This window comes from Hemicordylus capensis, chromosome 1 (assembly GCF_027244095.1).
Source record: "Hemicordylus capensis ecotype Gifberg chromosome 1, rHemCap1.1.pri, whole genome shotgun sequence".
Classification (NCBI taxonomy): Eukaryota; Metazoa; Chordata; class Lepidosauria; order Squamata; family Cordylidae; genus Hemicordylus; species Hemicordylus capensis.
The window spans coordinates 291,887,356-291,907,668 of NC_069657.1; the positions used below are offsets into that span (position 1 = coordinate 291,887,356).

The 20,313-nt window shown below is 40.7% G+C and overlaps 1 protein-coding gene across 9 annotated transcripts in view; it reads right to left on the bottom strand.

Annotated features, from left to right (window-relative positions):
* Positions 1-20,313, bottom strand: part of CSMD1 (CUB and Sushi multiple domains 1) — a 1,678,033-nt gene that overhangs the window by 112,701 nt on the left and 1,545,019 nt on the right. For all 9 annotated transcript variants that reach the window (XM_053286225.1, XM_053286224.1, XM_053286226.1 and 6 more), the window contains 3 exons: positions 11,151-11,339; positions 10,492-10,638; positions 4,224-4,412 (listed from right to left, as the gene is read on the bottom strand). In XM_053286225.1, coding sequence (XP_053142200.1) covers positions 4,224-4,412; positions 10,492-10,638; positions 11,151-11,339 — 525 coding nt within the window. The remainder of the gene's footprint in view (positions 1-4,223; positions 4,413-10,491; positions 10,639-11,150; positions 11,340-20,313) is intronic.

A 20,313-nucleotide genomic window follows, 5' to 3' on the forward strand; every position in this document is an offset into this window, starting at 1 on the left:
CATTCTGTACAGTGTTGCATATTAGTAGCATGTGGGATGCATATGCAATCCACACGATTGACATTATACCACAGAGTGCATCCATGATGTAATCATGGTGCTGATGTCTAAGTCAGAAGTGGTATGTCCCATGGCGCGTTATTTTTTATATTCAATGAAGTCAACACAACTACATATGCAGTGGTCTGCTTCAGAAGTCACACAGAGTGAAGATTAAACTTTGGTTTCATGAGCCAAATTCATAGTGTCAGGGGTGTGCACTCCCATTTCCTTTAACACTCAGACCTCACAAGTATTCTACTCCCTAATGTGGTTAGAAACAATCCAGAATTGGTTGTGGAATCCAAGCTGACCAATCATGGCTTGTTCTAACTAGAGCTCTTGAAATAAACCATGATTTGAACCTGTCTTCAAACCTTGCATTCAAATCATGGTTTATTCCAAGACCTCTGGTTAGAGTAAGTCATAATTGGTCAGTTTGGACATCACAACATCTGGCTTGTGTCTAATCACATCAGGAAGTAAAAAATTTCTAGGCTCACACGTAAAGGGGAGGGTGGGGTGTACGCTCCCAAATCTAAGAGACAGCATGTAAAGCTAAGGTTTAATCGTGGCACTATGTGACATCTGAACTTGACCTCTAGGACCTAGGGAAAACTTGATTTCAACAAATTGAAATGACTTGGGCATTTAATGGAAGAGGGTTATATTAAGTATTTAAGTGGACTGATACTGCTCTCAGCATTCAGTGTGCTTAACAAAATGACTAAGAAGAGTTAGAAAATTGTCATATTCAATGAAGCATTGCACACTTTGCAGCCTAGTTATTAAAGAGACAGGGGGCCCTAGACCACCAACATACAGATCTCGTTTTTGTGTAAATATCTCCACTTGAATTGTGAATATCCTAGGAATGAAAAACGGACCATTCTTAAGTCTTAATGGTGTTGGCTCACACTGCAGTAAAAGATCTGCATAAATCAGGAAAAAAAACCTGCGGAACAGATGTAGTATGAAATTGCTTCTCAGTTAAACTCAACGTATACTTCAGTATTTATAGTTAAGTTTGTTCTTTACCTCATGGGGCTAGTATTAAAAATTACATTACATGCAAACACTAATAAACACTGTAATGCATTTAACAATTCTCATGTACAACACAATTTTATGCATAACCTTTTGTATTCTTTTGAAATGTTTTGGAATTCTGAAATAAAAATTAAATCCTGGTGTAACATTGAGGCCTTTGACTCAGTTCCTTCACAGCTCAAACTGAATCTAAACATCAGTTTATCTGTATTTGAATATATATAATTTAAACAGTCTTCAGCTATGAGAAGTAGAATTAAAAGAGGGGGATAACCTGTTATATTCTTTCCTGTACATAAACTGACCAAATTAAATCATTTAAATTAAATAATGTATTCATTTAAAGTAACAACATGCTTAATTTAATTTAAGTTCACAATCAATCTCCTTGTTCCTTCTTAGTGCTAAGAAGTAGGAACCCTCTCCATTCATGTTCAGACCTGTCACTAACGATGGGCAGAACCACTCAACTCGACTCTCCTGAATTTTGGCAGATGCTGGCCAAAATTAGGAATAAATTCAGAATTTTTCCCCTGCCAAAATTTTGGAATGAATTATAGAAACTGGAAGGCTTATGTGTTTCCCTCAGTTTCAGCAAAGGGAATGTTATAAAGACCCACAGATTTGCTGGATTGAAGACTTTCAGATGTAGATTGCATAGATTCCAACTGTCACCACTGAGGAAAAGTTCTTATTACCTGTTTTGGAGTTCTTTGGACAACCACTGCATCCAAAGGTCCTTGATCCAGTGAGAGAGTTGTTTTCTTTCCCTTCACTGGATCTGAGAGTTTCTGAACCAGAATTTGGATGCAAGGGATGTGTGTGTGTGGGGGGGTACAGTCTAGCACTGTGTAGGAAACTGCAGTTGACACTCAGCTTACATGTCCCAAAGTTTCCAAATCAGATAAGTGAAGGCAATACACTTTGCCATTCCTGCCCTTTATTTTCAGGTCCAGCATCCACACAAAAAGGGGCCATGAACCAACTCCAGAAATGCTTCTGGGAACTCTGATTCCACCAGGGGCCAGAATTCTGCTTCATCCTTAAATATCACTAAGGATACGTCTGCATCCCTCCTGTGTTCATGGTTCAGTTGCTCAGTGAATAAATAGAAACATAAGAAGTGTTTCTAAAAAAAGAAAGAAAGAGCATATCTTTTCCCATGGGCATCTCTGTGACCCACAAGGGAAAGTCTGTGGTGAAAATGACATGTTGGTCTCACGATATCCACCCATAGCCATGTGAATAGTCAGGTATCAGAGCACGATAAGATGCTGCCCTCTATACTTGGTGAATTACGAAGATCAGATAAGCTGAATGAGTACCTTTGATATCCTTCCATCAAAGAAACTACACAAGAGACATAATCTAATAAACTATCTTGACACCCTAAAATTTTGGGGTCTTAAACATTCCCAATGAGATAAGATTTTTTAAAAGACTGGAATACAACAACATGTAGACCCCAAATGCCCTTTGGCACATATCAATATGACCATCAATAAATATTGGCTGACATCCTGTCTAAATTTCCTGGAGAAAGTCCCAATGAAATTAAAAGGACACATGAGACACACATAGTATGTCAGCCATTATGTCAAACAACATAACATTTATGAACAGAATAACACTGTTCAAATCCCATTATTTTAAGTGTATTCTAGGAAATGTTGATTTTCTCAACATTAAAAAACATATTTTAGAAAACTCAGATAGCCAAGTATGATTGCAAAGGTTGATCCCTAGACTACAAATCATTCTTCTTTCCCCTTGGAACAGTGGGAAAAATCTGGGAAACTAAGAAAAGGGTTATTATGATGGAAACGTTTCAGCAATCTTAACTGTAGACGTACAGTAGCTATTTTTCTCAGATATAATTATCTCGAATGTACTGCTGCTTGTGCATTTTTTGCTGTCCCAGCAGCTGAAAGTAACAGTAATAACAATAAATTATTATTCCTTGGAAAGGAGTCAAGTCCTTTATGTGGCCAGAGCATTATTAGCTAGTTGCCACTTGAAAAATATCATCTGACCTTAACAGCTTAACCCAAGCTGGAGATGTGTTCTTTTGAAAATTGAAGCCGTTATAGAATATATACAGAAATCAATTTCACCATTTTCTAAAGTAATAAACACAGACACATTAGTTCCCAATCACTATTTATGATGTGCGTTTGCTGCCTAATTACTAACAAAACCCAATGGAATCAGTTTTACTGGTACTTCAGACATGGTGAAAGGGCCTCCTTTGGAAAAAAATCGACAACAAAATATAAAAAATGAATAAAGCATATCAAGTACTAATTAGTTTCAAAGAAATTTGTTTTTTTAAGATGTTAAAAACTTTTTCTCCACCATTTCTGATATTAAAAATTATTGGCTCATATGTTTCACACTATTAAGAAGGCGAAACAGAAGCTGCCAGCAATATGGCTGCCAGGAATATGTCCCTGAGCATTACACAGCTCTCAGGGACATATTCATAGCAGCCAAATCACACGTTGATAGGGAGGAGAGATCAGCAGAAATCCACACTTTCCTCCGAATGCATTTAAAATGTCTCGGCCTGAATCTGGCTGGGCTGGGCTCTAAAGCTGCCTCTTGTAAGAAGGCAGCTCCTTCTAATGCTGTGAGCCACTGTATTTTGTAAGATTCAGATTGTGGCCATGATCCAACCAAGGTAAAGAATTTAAGCTTAAACCTTAAGAATTTAAAGAAAATGCCATAAATGCTAAATGCTATTATTCTTAAGGGGCAGGTATAAAATGAGTAGAGAAAATGTACCAGCTTTAATCAGTACAGGACTTCCAAAGGCTGAAGAGACACAACACTTTTTAAACCGAACAATGGCATGTCTCTCCAGCAGTGGGAACTGTGGTGAAAGCAGAGTTTTCTCTTGTGCACTATCCCAGTATTTACAGATCACTTATTTTATTTACACAGTGTACCTATTCTGTTGTTACATAAAATGGTTAGCTACAGAATCAGATTGAGTCCGTTCTGCTCAGTAACATGTTCCCTGATCATACTTGGGGAATGAAAAGCTATGCACAGGAAACTAGGATTGGGATTTCCTCATCTAAAAAAACACAATGTCAAAAGTTTTAAACAACCCAAATTTTTAAAGGTCTTACCTTGGCAGAGAGGAACAGGGAAATCCCACAGGTACATGCCATTTGGATGATGTCTACAGGTTGCATTGATGTGGCCAATTAATCTGTATCCAGGTTTACAATAATAGTGAACTATGCTGCCAACTGTACTCCTTGTTTTATTTACGATTCCACCATTCTTTACAACATGGTTTAAGCTGCAGTAAGGAGCTATGTGAAGAAAAAATAAATGAGCAAAAGAACAAATGACTAACATGTGCAATAATTTGATGTGACCTGAAAGACCATTAACCCTACCACTTTCCTCACAAACAGAATCCATATGAAAGCCTCTTAGAGAATGTTAGCACTCATCTCATAACATATTAACATAGTTTGTAGACAACCAGCAGGGCAATTATGCATCTGAGATTTAATGCATTTTGAGCATCTGACTTACACATTCTGGAAACTACAGTTTGCCCCAACTGAAGCTTCTGAACCATTTTCAAAGTCACCCCCACTTAGAATGCAGTACAGTAGTAGTTCAGCCTGAACTGAACAGAGGCAATGGCAGTGGAGAAATTAGATTTCACCATCACCAGAGCCACAGGGTAATCTCAAGCTTGGGTTTGGTCAGATTCACTATGAATTCTGTGGTCTAGTTATTGGCCAAACTCTTTCATTACCCTCAGCTACCTGGAATGTCAGAGGGCTCACCAAATCCCATGATTTGGCTGAGGGGCCTCGGGGGGGGGGGGGGGAGAGAGAAAAAGAAGAGCAAGAAAGAGAAAATTCAAATTATTCTGTATATAAATGAACTGAACCTAAAATAGTCCTTAAGATATTACATATATAGATATTACACATCTATATATGTAAAGATAGCACATATATATTGATGTTCTTCAATAGTCCTTAAGATATTACATAAATATCAAAACCACATACACCAATCTGCAAAAGGAAGAATTAGATTTGCTGTGTTTACATAGAATTTTTATGGAGGATAAATTTCAACTTCTTGATTATTATTTTTTAAATTGAATTTTTGTAGTAAAATACACAAGTTAAGTTCCTTTTGACTTCTTTATATTAACATATATAAACTTTTTTTCCTTCTTAATTAGAGAATCTTCCCAAAAATAAGCTTGACATTTCACTGGCTGGTATCCAGACTAAACTACTCCTGAATAGTCTTACAGAAATTAAGTAGTCCTTTGGAGAAACTCCTGAGTAGTAATATTGAGTAGTTTAATGTGGATGTGAGCCACCATTTCCAAATAATTTCAGCTTTTAGCATGATGTTCCTGGCATAAATTTAATTTATTTTCATTCCCCCCCTCCCTCTAAAAAGTCCCTTCTAAACAACCGTAGGTAATTCCATTCATAATAAAGTGACACTGACTATCTAGGAGAGCTGTCAAAGCAATACTGTAAACAGCCTCAGGGAAAACTAAAAATCTCTTCTGTTCATCTCCTTGGCCTCAAGTGTCGGTATGAGACTGTGACATTCAGGCTGGTAATTTCACTGTAGCTGTTCATGGTCCCACCATACTCTGCGTATGAATATTTGTGAGAGAGAAAATGCTCCTAAGCTTAATCCCCACCACACTCAGTAGGAAGTAATTCTGACTAAACTTGTGTAGAATGTAGTTTCTACTCTTAAAAGCATTCCTTCATAAATTCAAGAATCTATATGCTTAAGGAGTATATGCTTAAGGAGTGAGTTCTGCAGCAAGAAAAGTCAATTCTACATCCTGAAGAAAATGCAAATGCAAATAGAATTTCATTTCTACCCCTGACAACAAGATGCCTTTTGCAGGTCCCACTGGCTCCTGGGACTGTATACCAGACATTACATTTCCAGCATTTTTCTCAGCCATACAGAATAGAAACTGAATGTCATTATTTTTAGCACATTGATTTCTGCATCAAACCTTTCTACATGGCACATCGAGTGCACCAAACTTTTCACTTGCATGGTGTAGTCACAGAAGCACAAGACACATGTTAGAACTAGGTCCCTGGCAGCATCAGCTCTCAGCTGCAATGTCTTATAGTGACCATGGGAGTTTTTAGGGCCATGGATAAAAGTGTTGGACTCCTCCCCTCTTTGTTCTTCCAGTCTTAAGTCTCCATTCTGTCTCTACAGAGATGGCTGTTTGTTTTGGTCTCTCTCTCTCTTCAGCCATGAGCTACAGCTGAAATTAAGCTGCATGCTTTTCCACATTTGTTTGTAACCTTTTCTTTAAACAAATCCTTGTAGTTTTTCAATACTAAAGAACCATCTCAAGACTTCTTGCTTTGATGCTTTTCCACCAAACTGGTTTTGCTCTGCTATTTGGGGACTGAACTGCCATTCTTCCCCTACAACACATACAGCTGTGAGTAAATCCAGCGAAAGAAAGGGGAAGACATTGGTCAGTGGAAAGCAGGGCAGCCTGTGGATAAAGGCATAGTTGTTTTCCTTAGAACACTGCATAGTCCATGCCCAGTAGGTGTGCATCTAGGGGAGTATTTTGTGACAGTGGCACTGAAAAGTATTATTTTCTTTAAAACCTACCATTTTAGAAACTATCACAGAAGAAAACTTTAGCAAACTCTTCAAAACATTCTGGACATCTGCTATTTGCCAAACCTTGTGCAAAGTCATGGTTGGAGGAACAGAGGAGGGAGGTGGGCAGGCAGTAAATCATTACAATGGGCTGATAGTTGTGAGGCAGCCTGCTGGCTCAGTCACAGCTGCCATAGCATCAATAGCCTTTTTGAGCCCCTGGTTTCTTTCCCATTTTTCATGCTGCTGCCTTCCCTCATTAAGATTCAGGCCCAATTGCTTACTCTGCTGCTTGCTGTTATTCCTTTCTCATGCTGGCTGTCCCTCCTGCATCAGATGTAAAACTTACAGACACGGAGAGAACTATGCAGCCTTTCAGTATACACTGTCAGTGAAACAGGCAAAAGTTACTGTGAGTTATTCTTCAGAGGTGCCCTCCTCATTTCCAAGGTTAAATATATTTGTACCCTATACAAATTCATTTGTTTGAGCTGGTTTGACCTCGTGATTCTAAAAGCCATTTTCTTTAGCTCCTGGCATCCTGCCTTTTCCTGCAGTGAAGATACCACAAGGTCTAGAGCTGCACCTGAGCTTCACGAATCAAAGCTTATGTTCTGTGAGGAAGATCATGCCAGCAAGCCACTGTGCTGTTATGCTTAGAGAACAGGTGGGCAGTCTTAAAGCTTCTAGGAGGAGCTGGAGCTGCTGATGTCTTCTACATTGGGAACTATCACTACAAAACACTGGCTTGGGAAGCTGAAGCCAGTCACAAAATCACAGCTTGGGGAGGAGATGCCAATCACAATATGGCAGCTTATTTTTTAAAAAAATCTACAACTTGAGAATAAGAGATTTTAACATTAAATTAGTGATGTGCAGAATGTTTTGAGCTTGAAATGTTCTGACTTGAAAGAGACTATTTTGAGTGTTCAAATGAAGGGCCTGTTTCACGCTCAGAATGGAATGACACCATTTGTGTTGGAATGTTTTGAGTGTTCCAAGCGCCATTTTGGAGGGCTGTTTCCCCCTTGCTGACTGGTTTTGGCACTGGCTTCCAATTGGCTTACAGTCTCCTTGCTTCTTGGTTGGCTTGCTATCATACAAATCAAGCTGATTTGTATGATAACAAGCCAACAAAGCAGCCAGGAAATCGCAAGCCAATTGGATGCCAGTGCCAAAACCAGTCAGCAAGGGCACTCTTGAAGGAGTCACAGAAGTGAAGAGGAGCCTGCCCTGCCCTTTAATTCTACAATAATTTTGCTGCAGGATAGGAGGGGAGCAAGGCAGTCTACTTGGTGGGAGAAGGAAATGCAGATAAATGAATGGAAGACAAGTAAAAGCAACCCTAAGGCCCAAATCTGAGAGATTTAAAAAATGGTGTGGCCATGCCCCCACTTAGCCAGCCGATCAATCCGCAATATTGGCTGGAAGGAATGGGAGGGAGAAGTAAAGTCAAACACCTTGAAGAACTGATAAGACTGGCATCCACTAGCAGCTCCCAAATTAATGCCCACTCATGGCTTAGAGTATACAACTAGTACTGAGAGAACTGAGTTCAAAACTCTCTCAGCCTTTAAGCTCAATGAGTGACCTTAGGTCAGTCAACATACTTACTATTGTGGGGATAGACTGGGTGGGTGGGAACTATGTATGCCACACTGCTCTGGGCTCCTTGGAGGAAGAGCGGAATATAAATGTAAACAAACAAACAAACCCTGCTCTCCTAGGCAGAAGAGCAGATAAATAAATATAAATATCAAGCCATATCCTGGGGGCTGACAGGACAAAGCTTAACTGGGAGTCTTTTTATGTGGTGAATTCTGCTACCAACGACTCCCACAACAATCATATTTTACGGAGACATATTTTACGGAGGTACAGCAGGATTTAGAGATAAGAGGAGATAAGTGAAAATTGCCTCTCCTCTGTTATGGACACAGTCTTCTTTGGTGTCTGCAATGTTCATCCAGATATCAGCCATTATCTTATATTTTTACAGAAGGTCATATGGGACGTGCAGTTTTGGATGCAGAAGGGGTGCAGATGAACATATCTTTATAGCATCAGTTCCATTAGAGAGATGAATCTTAGAGAGATGAGGCAGTAGGTCAGCAATAAGGAAAAGTATTTGCACATAGGGGTCAGTCCATAGAAGTAAAATGGCCGTGATGGGAAAGATGTCTTTGTTTTTGGAAGACCAATCTTCAATCATAGTTATAAGTACTGGTGTCATACTAGATCTCTATGGGCCACCTAATAAACCATTTTATTACATCTGAATACTTATGATTTATTGTATTAGAAAAAACATGGACTAACATACCTCTTGATAGTCACAGACAGCTTTTTACAATAACACAAATCACATTTATTACCAAGGAAAGAATTGCTTCAGTGAAGGGAAGAACAATAACTGTCTTTGAATTTTTGGGACACTCTGGCCAAAATTCTGACTAAGGCTGCTTGTGTGCAACCAAAAAAGGCACGTGCACAGCACTAGCATCCCCACCTCTGAAGTGCAGCAGCTCGCATATGGGGAGTACATGGGAACATAGGAAGCTGCCATATACTGAGTCGGACCATTGGTCCATCTAGCTCAGTATTGTCTTCATAGACTGGCAGTGGCTTCTCCAAGGTTGCAGGCAGGAGTCTCTCTCAGACCTATCTTGGAGATGCCAGGGAGAGAACTTGGAACCTAGGTGCTCTTCCCAGTGTGGCTCCATCCTCTAAGGGGAAAATCTTACAGTGCTCACACATCAGGTCTGCCTTCACCATTGCTGCCCCAAGGCTTTGGAACATCCTTCCTGCTGAAATAAGAGCCTCTCCATCTCTTACAACTTTTAAAAGGGCAGTCAAGATGCATTGGTTCACCCAGGCTTTTAGTTAGACATTGTTTTAACTGTGTTTTAATAGTGTTTTAATAGTTTAAACATTTTAAATTTTAATGTGTTAATCTTTTTATTGGTTTTTATTGTATTGTAAAACGCCCAGAGAACTCGTGTTTTGGGTGGTATAAAAATGTGAGAAAGAAAGAAAGAAAGAAAGAAAGAAAGAAAGAAAGAAAGAAAGAAAGAAAGAAACCAGGGTGGAGCCTGCTTAGCTAAAGGGACAAGTCATGCTTGCTACAAGTCCATCTCTCCTGGTTGCTGTTGCTGCTCTTCTTCCCCTGAAAGCTCCATGCAACCCAAAAGTAGGTCCCTGGAGCTGCGGAAACCTCAGGGGTCTACTTCAGCCCCATTTGAGAAACAGGGATGCTACATCCCTTCTAGGTTGCATGCACATAAGTTTAGTCAGGATGTTGGCTACTGAATGCTCAAGAGCTTCCAAAATATCAACAGATTTTTATAACATAGTTTAATACGAGCAGCTTTGCAAACAATTTGGCAGCCCAATCATAAACACAATTATTTAGAGCTGCCCTATTGATTTTGATAGAAGCTGTGGTGAAGTTAGCATGCTGCTAAGTTTGAGATTTTAATTAGAGGCAACCAATTGTAAATGAATATTATTACTACTATAAAGCAATTGTCCACACAGTAAGCAACACAACAAGCAACATGAGACAGGTCCCGCTTCTGTGAAGTTTTATTCATGGGATATATTGTGTACTGCATTGCTTTCAATTGGATATACATGTGCCTTTAAACATGCATTTGAACATGTTCACGTTATAGTCACGGAACATGCAGTGACTGTAAAGAAGTCTTAAGTAAATCTTAAAGCAGAGCTTACTAATGAATGATTGCTACTAACCTGAATAACGTATCTTGAATCCTTTCTTACTGGTTGCATGGTCAGTTGACCAGCGCAGATACAACTGGTTGGATTTGCTTGTGTAGTTAAGTTGTCCAGTATGATTTCCGCTCAAAGCAACCAGCAAAGGGCTTTGTCCAGAAGAACCTATAGAAGAATGAATTAATGAATAAATAAATAAATGATAAAGAATCCTCTAACTTTTACAAGACACTGAGACTTTTCCAATGATGATAGACTAAACAAGTTGAATTCATTAAAATTCAATGTGGTTGGAAGTATAGTGAAATAAGCTGGGTTGGAAAATATCTTCCCTTCCCTCTAAAATGTCTTCAGACACCACCTTTCCTGTGAAGGTTTTAGTTTAATCGTCAGCCCAAACTGAAATGAAGGGCAAGTTCTCATTGAACTGGTAATATTACTCTGTACCACCTCTGTTTCCAAGCAGGAGCTCACATATTTCTCCTCCAAACAAAAATATTATCTGCACATAAAAAACAACTGGCATCCAGTTATAAAGCTAGGTTACCACAGGGATCATTCGTTTTGTCTCCGAAACACCTGAATCAGCTAGATTCAGGTACAAATCGATTTGTAACCAAATCGATTCGCATATCCCTACTAATAATGGCAACGATAAGAAATACAATTTGTCTCACCATCAAATATTTCCAGCTCATCAAATTGTTTTTCACTTTGAAATGTTTCTACAAAAATGGAGATGTTATAACTTGGTTCAACTTTAAGAGTCCATGCACAAGTCTGGGAATTGGGGTAATTGCCCGGATAACCTGGACTGAGGATTACTCCAGAAGAATCTGTACGGACTTCATTTGCTGGGCACTGTGCTATATAAAAGAAGTGTGGAGAAGAGAAATGAGAGAATAGGTTTGCTTTCTCATATTTTTCATTTATTTCCATTACAGTTCTAAAGGAAAGGCTTTCAATCCAGTTCTGAAATGTATACCACGTTGAGGAGCGGTCAATCAAGGGGCAGATTCTGTGTGCAAAATGAGAAAAGGGAACAATAAATCTGCCTTTAAGTTTATAAAGCCATATATTTATAATTACCTGAAACATATATCAGAAGTGAGTTCTTATCACAGAGAAATCATTTACACATGCTGATTGTACACTGAGGTTCTGGCTAAAATCATGTGCTTGTGTGATTTTAACTGATTTTCCAATTTTCAGTGGAATACCTACTACTCTGCAGATGGCCATAACGTGTATTGTAGCTTTCAGGCCCATCAGAACCAGAAAGCCTAAGGAGCAAGTGAGTCCCACCTGACCTTATATGTCACTCACTGCCGAGGATAGGCAGAGCTGCTATACAATGCCTGGAAGTTCTGTCTGAATCTTTAGAGCCAGGATGGGGATGTGCAAATTTCCCCCATTTAATTCCTTTATTGTTTTATGGGTTCATTATGTCCTGCATCTCACTCCCCTTGAAATCTGGTTGAAGCAGGAGAATCTTTAACATAATACTGGAATTGGAGCATGCATAATGTGCCATTATGTTCATTCTTGATCATTTGAAACCTCTCCTGCCTGATTACTGATGTGCAGATGTATGAAATGATTATTTAAAAATATATACAAGAAAGCAATCTTGATGCTATCACTGAAGGTGGCTCTGCTCCATGTACTGATACTGAGACGGCTAAATTGTGGATCAAACAGGACAGATCCAGCTCAGTTATTGTCCAGAGGCTTTGCAATGCTCTCCCCGTGACATCTGTTCTCTGACTTCCCTTTCTGATTTAAACAAACAAACAAACAGCACACACATCAAGACTCTGTGTGTTCTGGCCTTTGCCCTTAGAGGGTGCTGGTCTCTCTGTTCTCTTGGTACTATGACTCTGTGTTTTATGGTTTGTATTGCTGTGTGTGTGTTTTCAATGGATTTTATTATTGTATTTTAAGCTTGCAAAGTGCCTTAGGATAATTTTATGAAAGGCAATATACAAATCTAACTGTACAAATCTAACTATAAATGAATGATTGAATGAATGAATAAAATACATGTTTACATTAGGATTATTTTTGTGTGATGTTTCACTTATCCACACATGCACTCCTGCAAACTGGTAAAACATCCTCCAAAAGCATTCTGTGTGCAACATGTGCACAACACATTGAGGCCTTTATCACAATCATTGAGAAAGTTCTCTGATATGCAGGGGAGAAGGCCTTAAAATGCTTACCTCCCTGCAAGATTATTGAGGGCTCCTTCCTGGGCAGGCACATTCCCACCCAGACTTTTGCCAGTGACATTATAGGGATCCTCCTGGCACTGTCCAGGAGGCTACTCATGTGTAGGTAGGTGCCATGCCAAGCCGCATGGCACAAAAACACAAGCACTAAGCCCAGTTTAAGGGTGCCTTTATGCCCCAAACATGCCCCAAATCATACCCCAAACCCAGCTAAGCGACAGGCTCCGTAAGTGAGTTTGCCGAAGCCACATGGATCTCAGCAGTTCACACAGGCCGCCAAAACCGGGCTTCCTTAGCCCAGTTTTTCCTGCCCGTGTGAATAGCCCCAATAAATGAGGAACAAATGAACAGAAGGAAATTATAGCTGTGGCAAACTGTATGTATTTTGCCCGCTGTATGACATTTGCAAATAACAAATGGAACAACAGAAGCTTCTGAACGTTTCCAGTGCCTTGGCTCCACCTTGGAAACAAGACTAGGTGGTTCAGAACTCCACACTGGTGTGTGTGGAGGGGAATTCAGATGAGAATTTCAAAGAACCACCAGCTGTCTACCAGCCCCAGTCCAGACAGTGCACCTGTGATTGTCCCATTATTAAAATAATCAGAAATGACATACAAATCCAGTTTGGGTCCTGGATACCTGAAGGAACCTCTGCTCCCAAGGGTTTCTGCCGGCCCAACAAGGTTCTCAGAGTGGCCTTTGCTCCATGTGTTGACACTAAGAGAGGCTAAATTGCCGTGCACATGGGAGAGGGCCTTCTCTGTTGTTTATTTTATTTATTCTATTTGTATAACACCCTTCCAAAAACGGCCCAGGGTGGTTTACACACAGAAATAAATTAAGATAAATCAAATGGATCCCTGTTCCCAAAGGGCTCACAATCTAAAAAGAAACATGAGATACACACCAGCAGCAGTCAATGGAGGTACTATGCTGGGGGTGGAGAGGGCCAGTTACTTTCCCCCTGCTAAATAAAGAGAATCACCAGGTTAAAAGGTGCCTCTTTGCCAAGTTAGCAAAGGTTGTTGCCCCAAGTTGTTGCCCCCAGGCTCGGGAATGATCTCCCAATGAATCCCACTGTTTGACATCTGTGGCTGCATATAAAAAACAACTAAATACTTTTTTTACTTGTTCAGGCTTTCCCCCCTTTATTTACCAGGCCTCTTGGGTTTTCTGCTTCTGTTTGTCTTTTATGGTGGTTGGGCTGTTTTTTTTTTGGTGCTTCATGGTTTTTACTGTTTAACTGATTTTACGGTTTTAAATGTGATTTTTATGGAGTTTTATTGTATTTTAACTTTTGCAAACTGCCTTACGAAAGGCGGCATAAAAACTGAACAACAAACAAACAAACAAAACAATAGAACATTAATGAAAAGGCAACAAACAATTTTCTTTAGAAGTATTTGTCTGCAAAATGCACATATTGTTATGAAACAAAAGGCTGGTTTAAAAGCCTTGATAGTTTTGTGATGCTCAATACATGCCTCACTACCCTGGGTTTCGTTTGAAGGATCTACAGGGACTTTTTGTACAATCTGCCACCACTATCTGTATGAGGAGAGGCTGAAATACACACTGCACACAAAAATCCGTTATTGTTTAGTCCTCAGTTTCCTTGTTTTTTTGTCCCCAAAACATGCACCTCATCAGAAGTACTATTTTCCCTGCAGCTGATCTGGACAGAAATCTTGCTTCCCATTCACTGACCTACTTGTCCTTCTTTATTCTCCTAGCCCTTTTAAATGCTGAAATGGCATTATTCTGCTCATTCATCAGAAGTACCTTGCTTCTTCTTCTTCTTCTTCTTCTTCTTCTTCTTCTTCTTATTATTATTATTATTACATTTATATCCCACTCTTCCTCCAAGGAGCCCAGAGCGGTGTACTACATACTTAAGTTTCTCTTTCACAACAACCCTGTGAAGTAGGCTAGGCTGAGAGAGAAGTGACTGGCCTAGAGTCACCCAGCTAGTATCATGGCTGAATGGGGATTTGAACTCGGGTCTCCCCGGTCCTAGTCCGGCACTCTTCCAACTCCGTTTAGCAGAAATTTCAGCTGGGTATTCCACAACAATCCTGTAATAACCCCATCAGAGGGAAATCTTATTTGCAACTGATTTATAGGAGTAGTATGAATGAGCAGGTATGATTGTGAAAATTGAAAATTAATACAGGAGGGCGTGGGGAATTGTATGAAGAAGCACACATGCACTGCAATATGTAAAGGTTAGTACAGGGTTGAAAAGAAAGGGATGCATTGAAGTGAATGGAAATATTCCAAAAGTCTGACTGCAAAAATTATGACATTATTGTTAAACAATATTTATATACTACTTTTCAACAAAATGGATTTTCAAAGCAGTTTACATAGGAAAAAAGTTTGAGAAAATGGTTCCTTGTCCTAAAAGGGTTTACAATCTTAAACCATGTTAGTTACTAATGACTAGACAATAGTTGGAACTGATTGAAACCCTTATCTAAAAAGGGCCCAAAGACATCATGGAAAACAGGGGAGACATACTTCTGCAGTTAAAAAAGAACAATAAGCAGGCAAGTCACAGAACAATATATTTCCACTTATTAAATAGATGTTTTTGTTGAGGTGTCAGAACCCACATTAGTGGAGCAGAGCAAAGGCAATTGGATACTATTTCCTTCCTGACATCTTCTTTTGACACTCCTCCATGTGGTCTCTTTCTGTTCTTTCCTGTACTTGGCAGACATATTTTGAATGGAGGAGTGCTATAAATTAACAAGCTAGATTCTACTGAGCTTCAAACATTCAACTAATGGTGTTCTTTCAATGAGCTAAATGTAAACAACTTTAGATTCAAAAAAATATCCTCACTAAGATACTTTCTAGATAAAAGAACCAGCATTCCACAAAAATAAATGCAATTATGTGGGAGAATTTGCTTGAGGAAACACTTGAAGCAACAGCTTTGACAGCTTAATAAATTGAACTTTTAATATAGAATATATTTTAGACTCTCCCGAATATCTCACAGGGGAATGGAGTTCTACCAGTTTTACACTGAAATAAAATTTGTCTTAGTTATTGGCAAACCAAGGGCTTATCCAGACATGCACCATGGCTGTTCCTTTTCTTTTTTAAGAGGTACGCAGTTTATGAGTGAACCAGAATTTGTGTATATTAGTATATGTGTGACTACAGTGATTACCATTGTTATGGTAGCTCAATAGTGCCACCATGATTATATGAATTGAAGCAATTGCTGAGGAGGAGAGCAGGTCTTGTGGTAGTAAGCATGAATTGTCCCCTTGCTAAGCAGGGTTCACTCTGATTCACATTTGAATAGGAGACTACAGGTGAAACTCGGAAAATTAGAATATCGTGCAAAAGTCCATTAATTTCAGTAATGCAAATTAAAAGGTGAAACTGATATATGAGACAGATGCATTACATGCAAAGCAAGATAAGTCAAGCCTTAATTTGTTATAATTGTGATGATCATGGCGTACAGCTCATGAAAACCCCAAATCCACAATCTCAGAAAATTAGAATATTACATGGAACCAAGAAGACAAGGATTGAAGAATAGAACAATATCGGACCTCTGAAAAGTATACAGTGTACTGTGCTTGATTGGCCAGCAAACTCGCCTGACCTGACCCCACAGAGAATCTATGGGGCATTGCCAAGAGAAGGATGAGAGACATGAGACCAAACAATGCAAAATTGCTGAAGGCCGCTAATGAAGCATCCTGGTCTTCCATAATACCTCATCAGTGCCACAGGCTGATAGCATCCATGCCACGCCGCACTGAGGCAGTAATTGCTGCAAAAGGGGCCCAAACCAAGTGCTGAATACATAAGCATGCTTATACTTTTCAGAGGTCCGATATTGTTCTATTCTTCAATTCTTGTCTTCTTGGTTCCATGTAATATTCTAATTTTCTGAGATTGTGGATTTGGGGTTTTCATGAGCTGTACGCCATAATCATCACAATTATAACAAATTAAGGCTTGACTTATCTCGCTTTGCATGTAATGCGTCTGTCTCATATATCAGTTTCACCTTTTAATTTGCATTACTGAAATTAATAGACTTTTGCACGATATTCTAATTTTCCGAGTTTCACCTGTACATGTGAGCACTGTAAGATATTCTCCTCAGGGGATGGGGCTGCTCTGGGAAGAGCATCTGCATGCAGAAGGTTCCAAGTTCCCTCCCGGGCATCTCCAAGATAGGGCCGAGAGAGAATCCTGCCTGCAACCTTGAAGAAGCTGCTGCCAGTCTGTGTAGATAATACTGAGCCGAATGGACCAATGGTCTGACTTGGTATAAGACAGCTTCCTATGTTCCTATATAACTGCATGCACAGGTATATATGAATGCTTCCAGTTCACACAGCACTTCCCTACCCATGCAATCCTGGACACATAGGTCAAGCATGGGAGCACATTAACCCCATATCGTAATGTGGAAGAAAAGAAGGGAAAGCGCCAAGCCACTTTAGATTTAGTCATAAGCCAGAAACTTTCACTTTACAGAGGGCATTGGTGGCAACCTACACATCATGGGTAGCTCCTTCATAAGGCCAGGTGAGGAGAAGGATTCAAGTGGCAAGTGGATCATAGAATGCCAAATGTGACATCCTCCCTCCACTGCAGGTGTCAAATTACATGCCTGTTGATGCCACCCCACCTCAATTCTGACATCTTGCCAATCTTTGTAGCCCTTAAGCACCCCACTCTCTGCTTCACTGCACCACTGGTCCTGGTGCATCCCCTCTTCTTCCTCACAGGTGGCCACAGCTGTTGGCACATGGCATCTCTGTAGGCTGCTTGCATAGCAGGTATGAGGCAGTGTCGAGTGCTGTTGCATAAACACAGAGTCTCCCTTTCTCACATCAAGTTTGGGGCTGGAGGGAAGAGGCAGCAGGAGGGGGAAAGCTGGTGTTGATAGAGCAGCATGGAACAGAGGCCAGTTGGAGTTCCTAGAGGCACACGCCACACTGCTTCACACATGCTATGCAGACAGCAGTGGCGGCATACCCCAACAGGTGAGGCCAAATGGCAAGGGGGACGAGGAGTGGAGCCTGGTTCAGTGTGGTCATCATGGCTTGTAGCTGTTCACCTCAAGCAGCAAATGACAATGAGCCTGAACATTTGCCTAAGCGGTTTTTTTTTTAAAAGACGGGATGCTTAAATCTGGAAGCTGCAGATAGTGGTGAGGGGGCAAATAGCAGCTCTGGAGTGGTAATTTTGTAGGGAAAATAGTTCCAAGCTTAATCCCCCTCCCTATACATTGCAATCCTCATCACTATTGCCCACCCTCTGTGGCTGCTTTTGTGAAAGTGGTGGCACTTCCAGTTTTAAGTACATCTCTTAGAGAAATGACATAATCTGGTGGGTGAAAGAAACATTAAGAGTGAGATGTTATAACCCAGAGGTAGCAAAATCCTTTATAAAGGGACATGTATCTTTGGGAATGTGTGTCTATATAGTGGATTTGCATTTCCCTTACATTCACAGTATTAACACTCAGACTGTATATTGTCAGAAACAATGGGGGAAAGCATTAGGGGGAAAATGTTTCCCTTGTGGCTCAGTAGTTTAGTTCTTCTGTGCTGTCCCTGATGCAGACTAATTAAAAGAAATTTGATTATTCATTATGTGCATTAACATTTTGATAGGGAAAACATGTTCTCAAAAGGCTGTATTCCTTTGAGCTGCTACAGGTACTGTCACAGTGCTGAAGACATTACATCTTCTCAAACCCATATTGAGAAGTATTCTGAATGGGCTGTCGTGTGTCCAGGAACCTGTTCTCAGAAGGTACTGGAGTCCAAATGTTCAATATGCCTAACGTCAGAAAAGCTCCTTTGTCTTATCATAGAGCTGCACTTCCCTGATTCTAACTCTCAAACATCACAGCAATGATTAAAAACTCTGTAGGCTGGTTCTCATGATCAAAATGCCACTAAAAGTTGGGCAGATGAGATAAGCATGCTCCCAACACCCGCTCGTTTGGACAGTGAAAATGCTGGATGAAGAAATAGTGTGCGAGGCACAATTGTAGGGGGTTGTTGCAGGCAGCCAACCTCCTCCATCCTAGATCAAATCTAAGATCACTGAAGTCAGCTCCTGTGCCGGCCAACTACTGTTGACTCCTCACACGACTGCTTCCTGAACCTCTGCCCAACATTTTCACTGCCTCAACAACAGACTATTGGGAACATGTGCGCCTCCTCCTCTGCCCAGCTTTCAGCAGCATTTTGCTTGGGAGATAGGGATGTGCCCAAACTGGTCTGGAGGCCACTTTAGAGGCCTCTGAACCAGTTCGGACATGGCCCAGTCCAGCGGTTCAGCACCGGGTATGTGTGTGTGTCTCGCTTTAAGGGCGGCGGGGTGGGGGGGTTGTACTTACCCCTCCTGCCGCTTTCCCCCCTCTGGCGCTCTGTTTTTCTACAGCATTTTGCGGGTGGCAGCGTTCCTCCCTGCCGCTCCTGCCCCCGTCGTTAGCAGGAAATAGCGGAAGTACCCACCGTGCATGTGCCCACCGCCGCACATGCATCCGCCACGCATGTGACATGCACACACAACATGCAATGTGTGTGGTGGATGTGCGGCGGCAGCAGACACGCACGGTGGCGAGCACATGCGCAGCAGGTACTTCCGCTATTTCCTTCTAACGACAGGGGCAGGGGCAACAGGGAGGAATGTTGCTGCCCCCAAAACTTTGTAGAAAAATGGAGCGCCAGAGTGGGAAAATCAGCGGGAGGGGTATGTACAACCTCCCCGCCCTTAAAGCGAGACCCCCCTTGGCGTCAAACCGCACCTCCGAGGTTCCGTGCACATCTCTATTGGGAGAACTGGCCCTATGTGATACTATATAGTGTTCCAACCTATAGATGAGAAATGAGTAGCTGGTGTGTGTAGGGACCCATGAACACATTGGAGCCCCAGCATGCATACCATAGAAATCAGAATCTCCACCATTTAATACTTGCTCAGCAATCAGAACTTGCTTTGTCCTTTACATAAGTAAAAAATGTGACTGTGTGCTCACTCTCCTGCACCAATGCTGTCTATTGTTATACTGTTACACATTATTTAGAGTGGAAGTATTTCAAAACAAAGACCTCTGCTATCAGTGAGAAAGCAAGAATTATGTCATACTCTCTGTTTAGTTTACAACTACCTCCAAATTATTTTAGTTCTGACATTTGTAGAATGTACTATGAGCACAGTGTTTTGTTCTCTCTGCTGTTTGTTCCCAAATCATTCTGAAGTTTGATTCTCCAACGTTAAAATATTTCCCAGTTTCTTATAGATTAAAACTCTGACATATTTATCTATGGACACAGAGCAATGGAAATAATTGAAGAATTTTGCATGCATGACGCTATCCTAGTTCCGTCATTCATGCACTTTCCCCATCACGCACTTTTGATGCACATCAATCCATGCATAAGAACCTAAGAACAGCCCCTCCGGATCAGGTCCATCTAGTCCAGCATCCTGTTTCGCACAGTGACCCACTGGATGCCGCTGGAAGCCTACAGGCAGGAGTTGAGGGCATGCTCTCCCTCCTGCTCTTACTCCCCTGCAACTGGCACTTCCCCCTTCTACATTC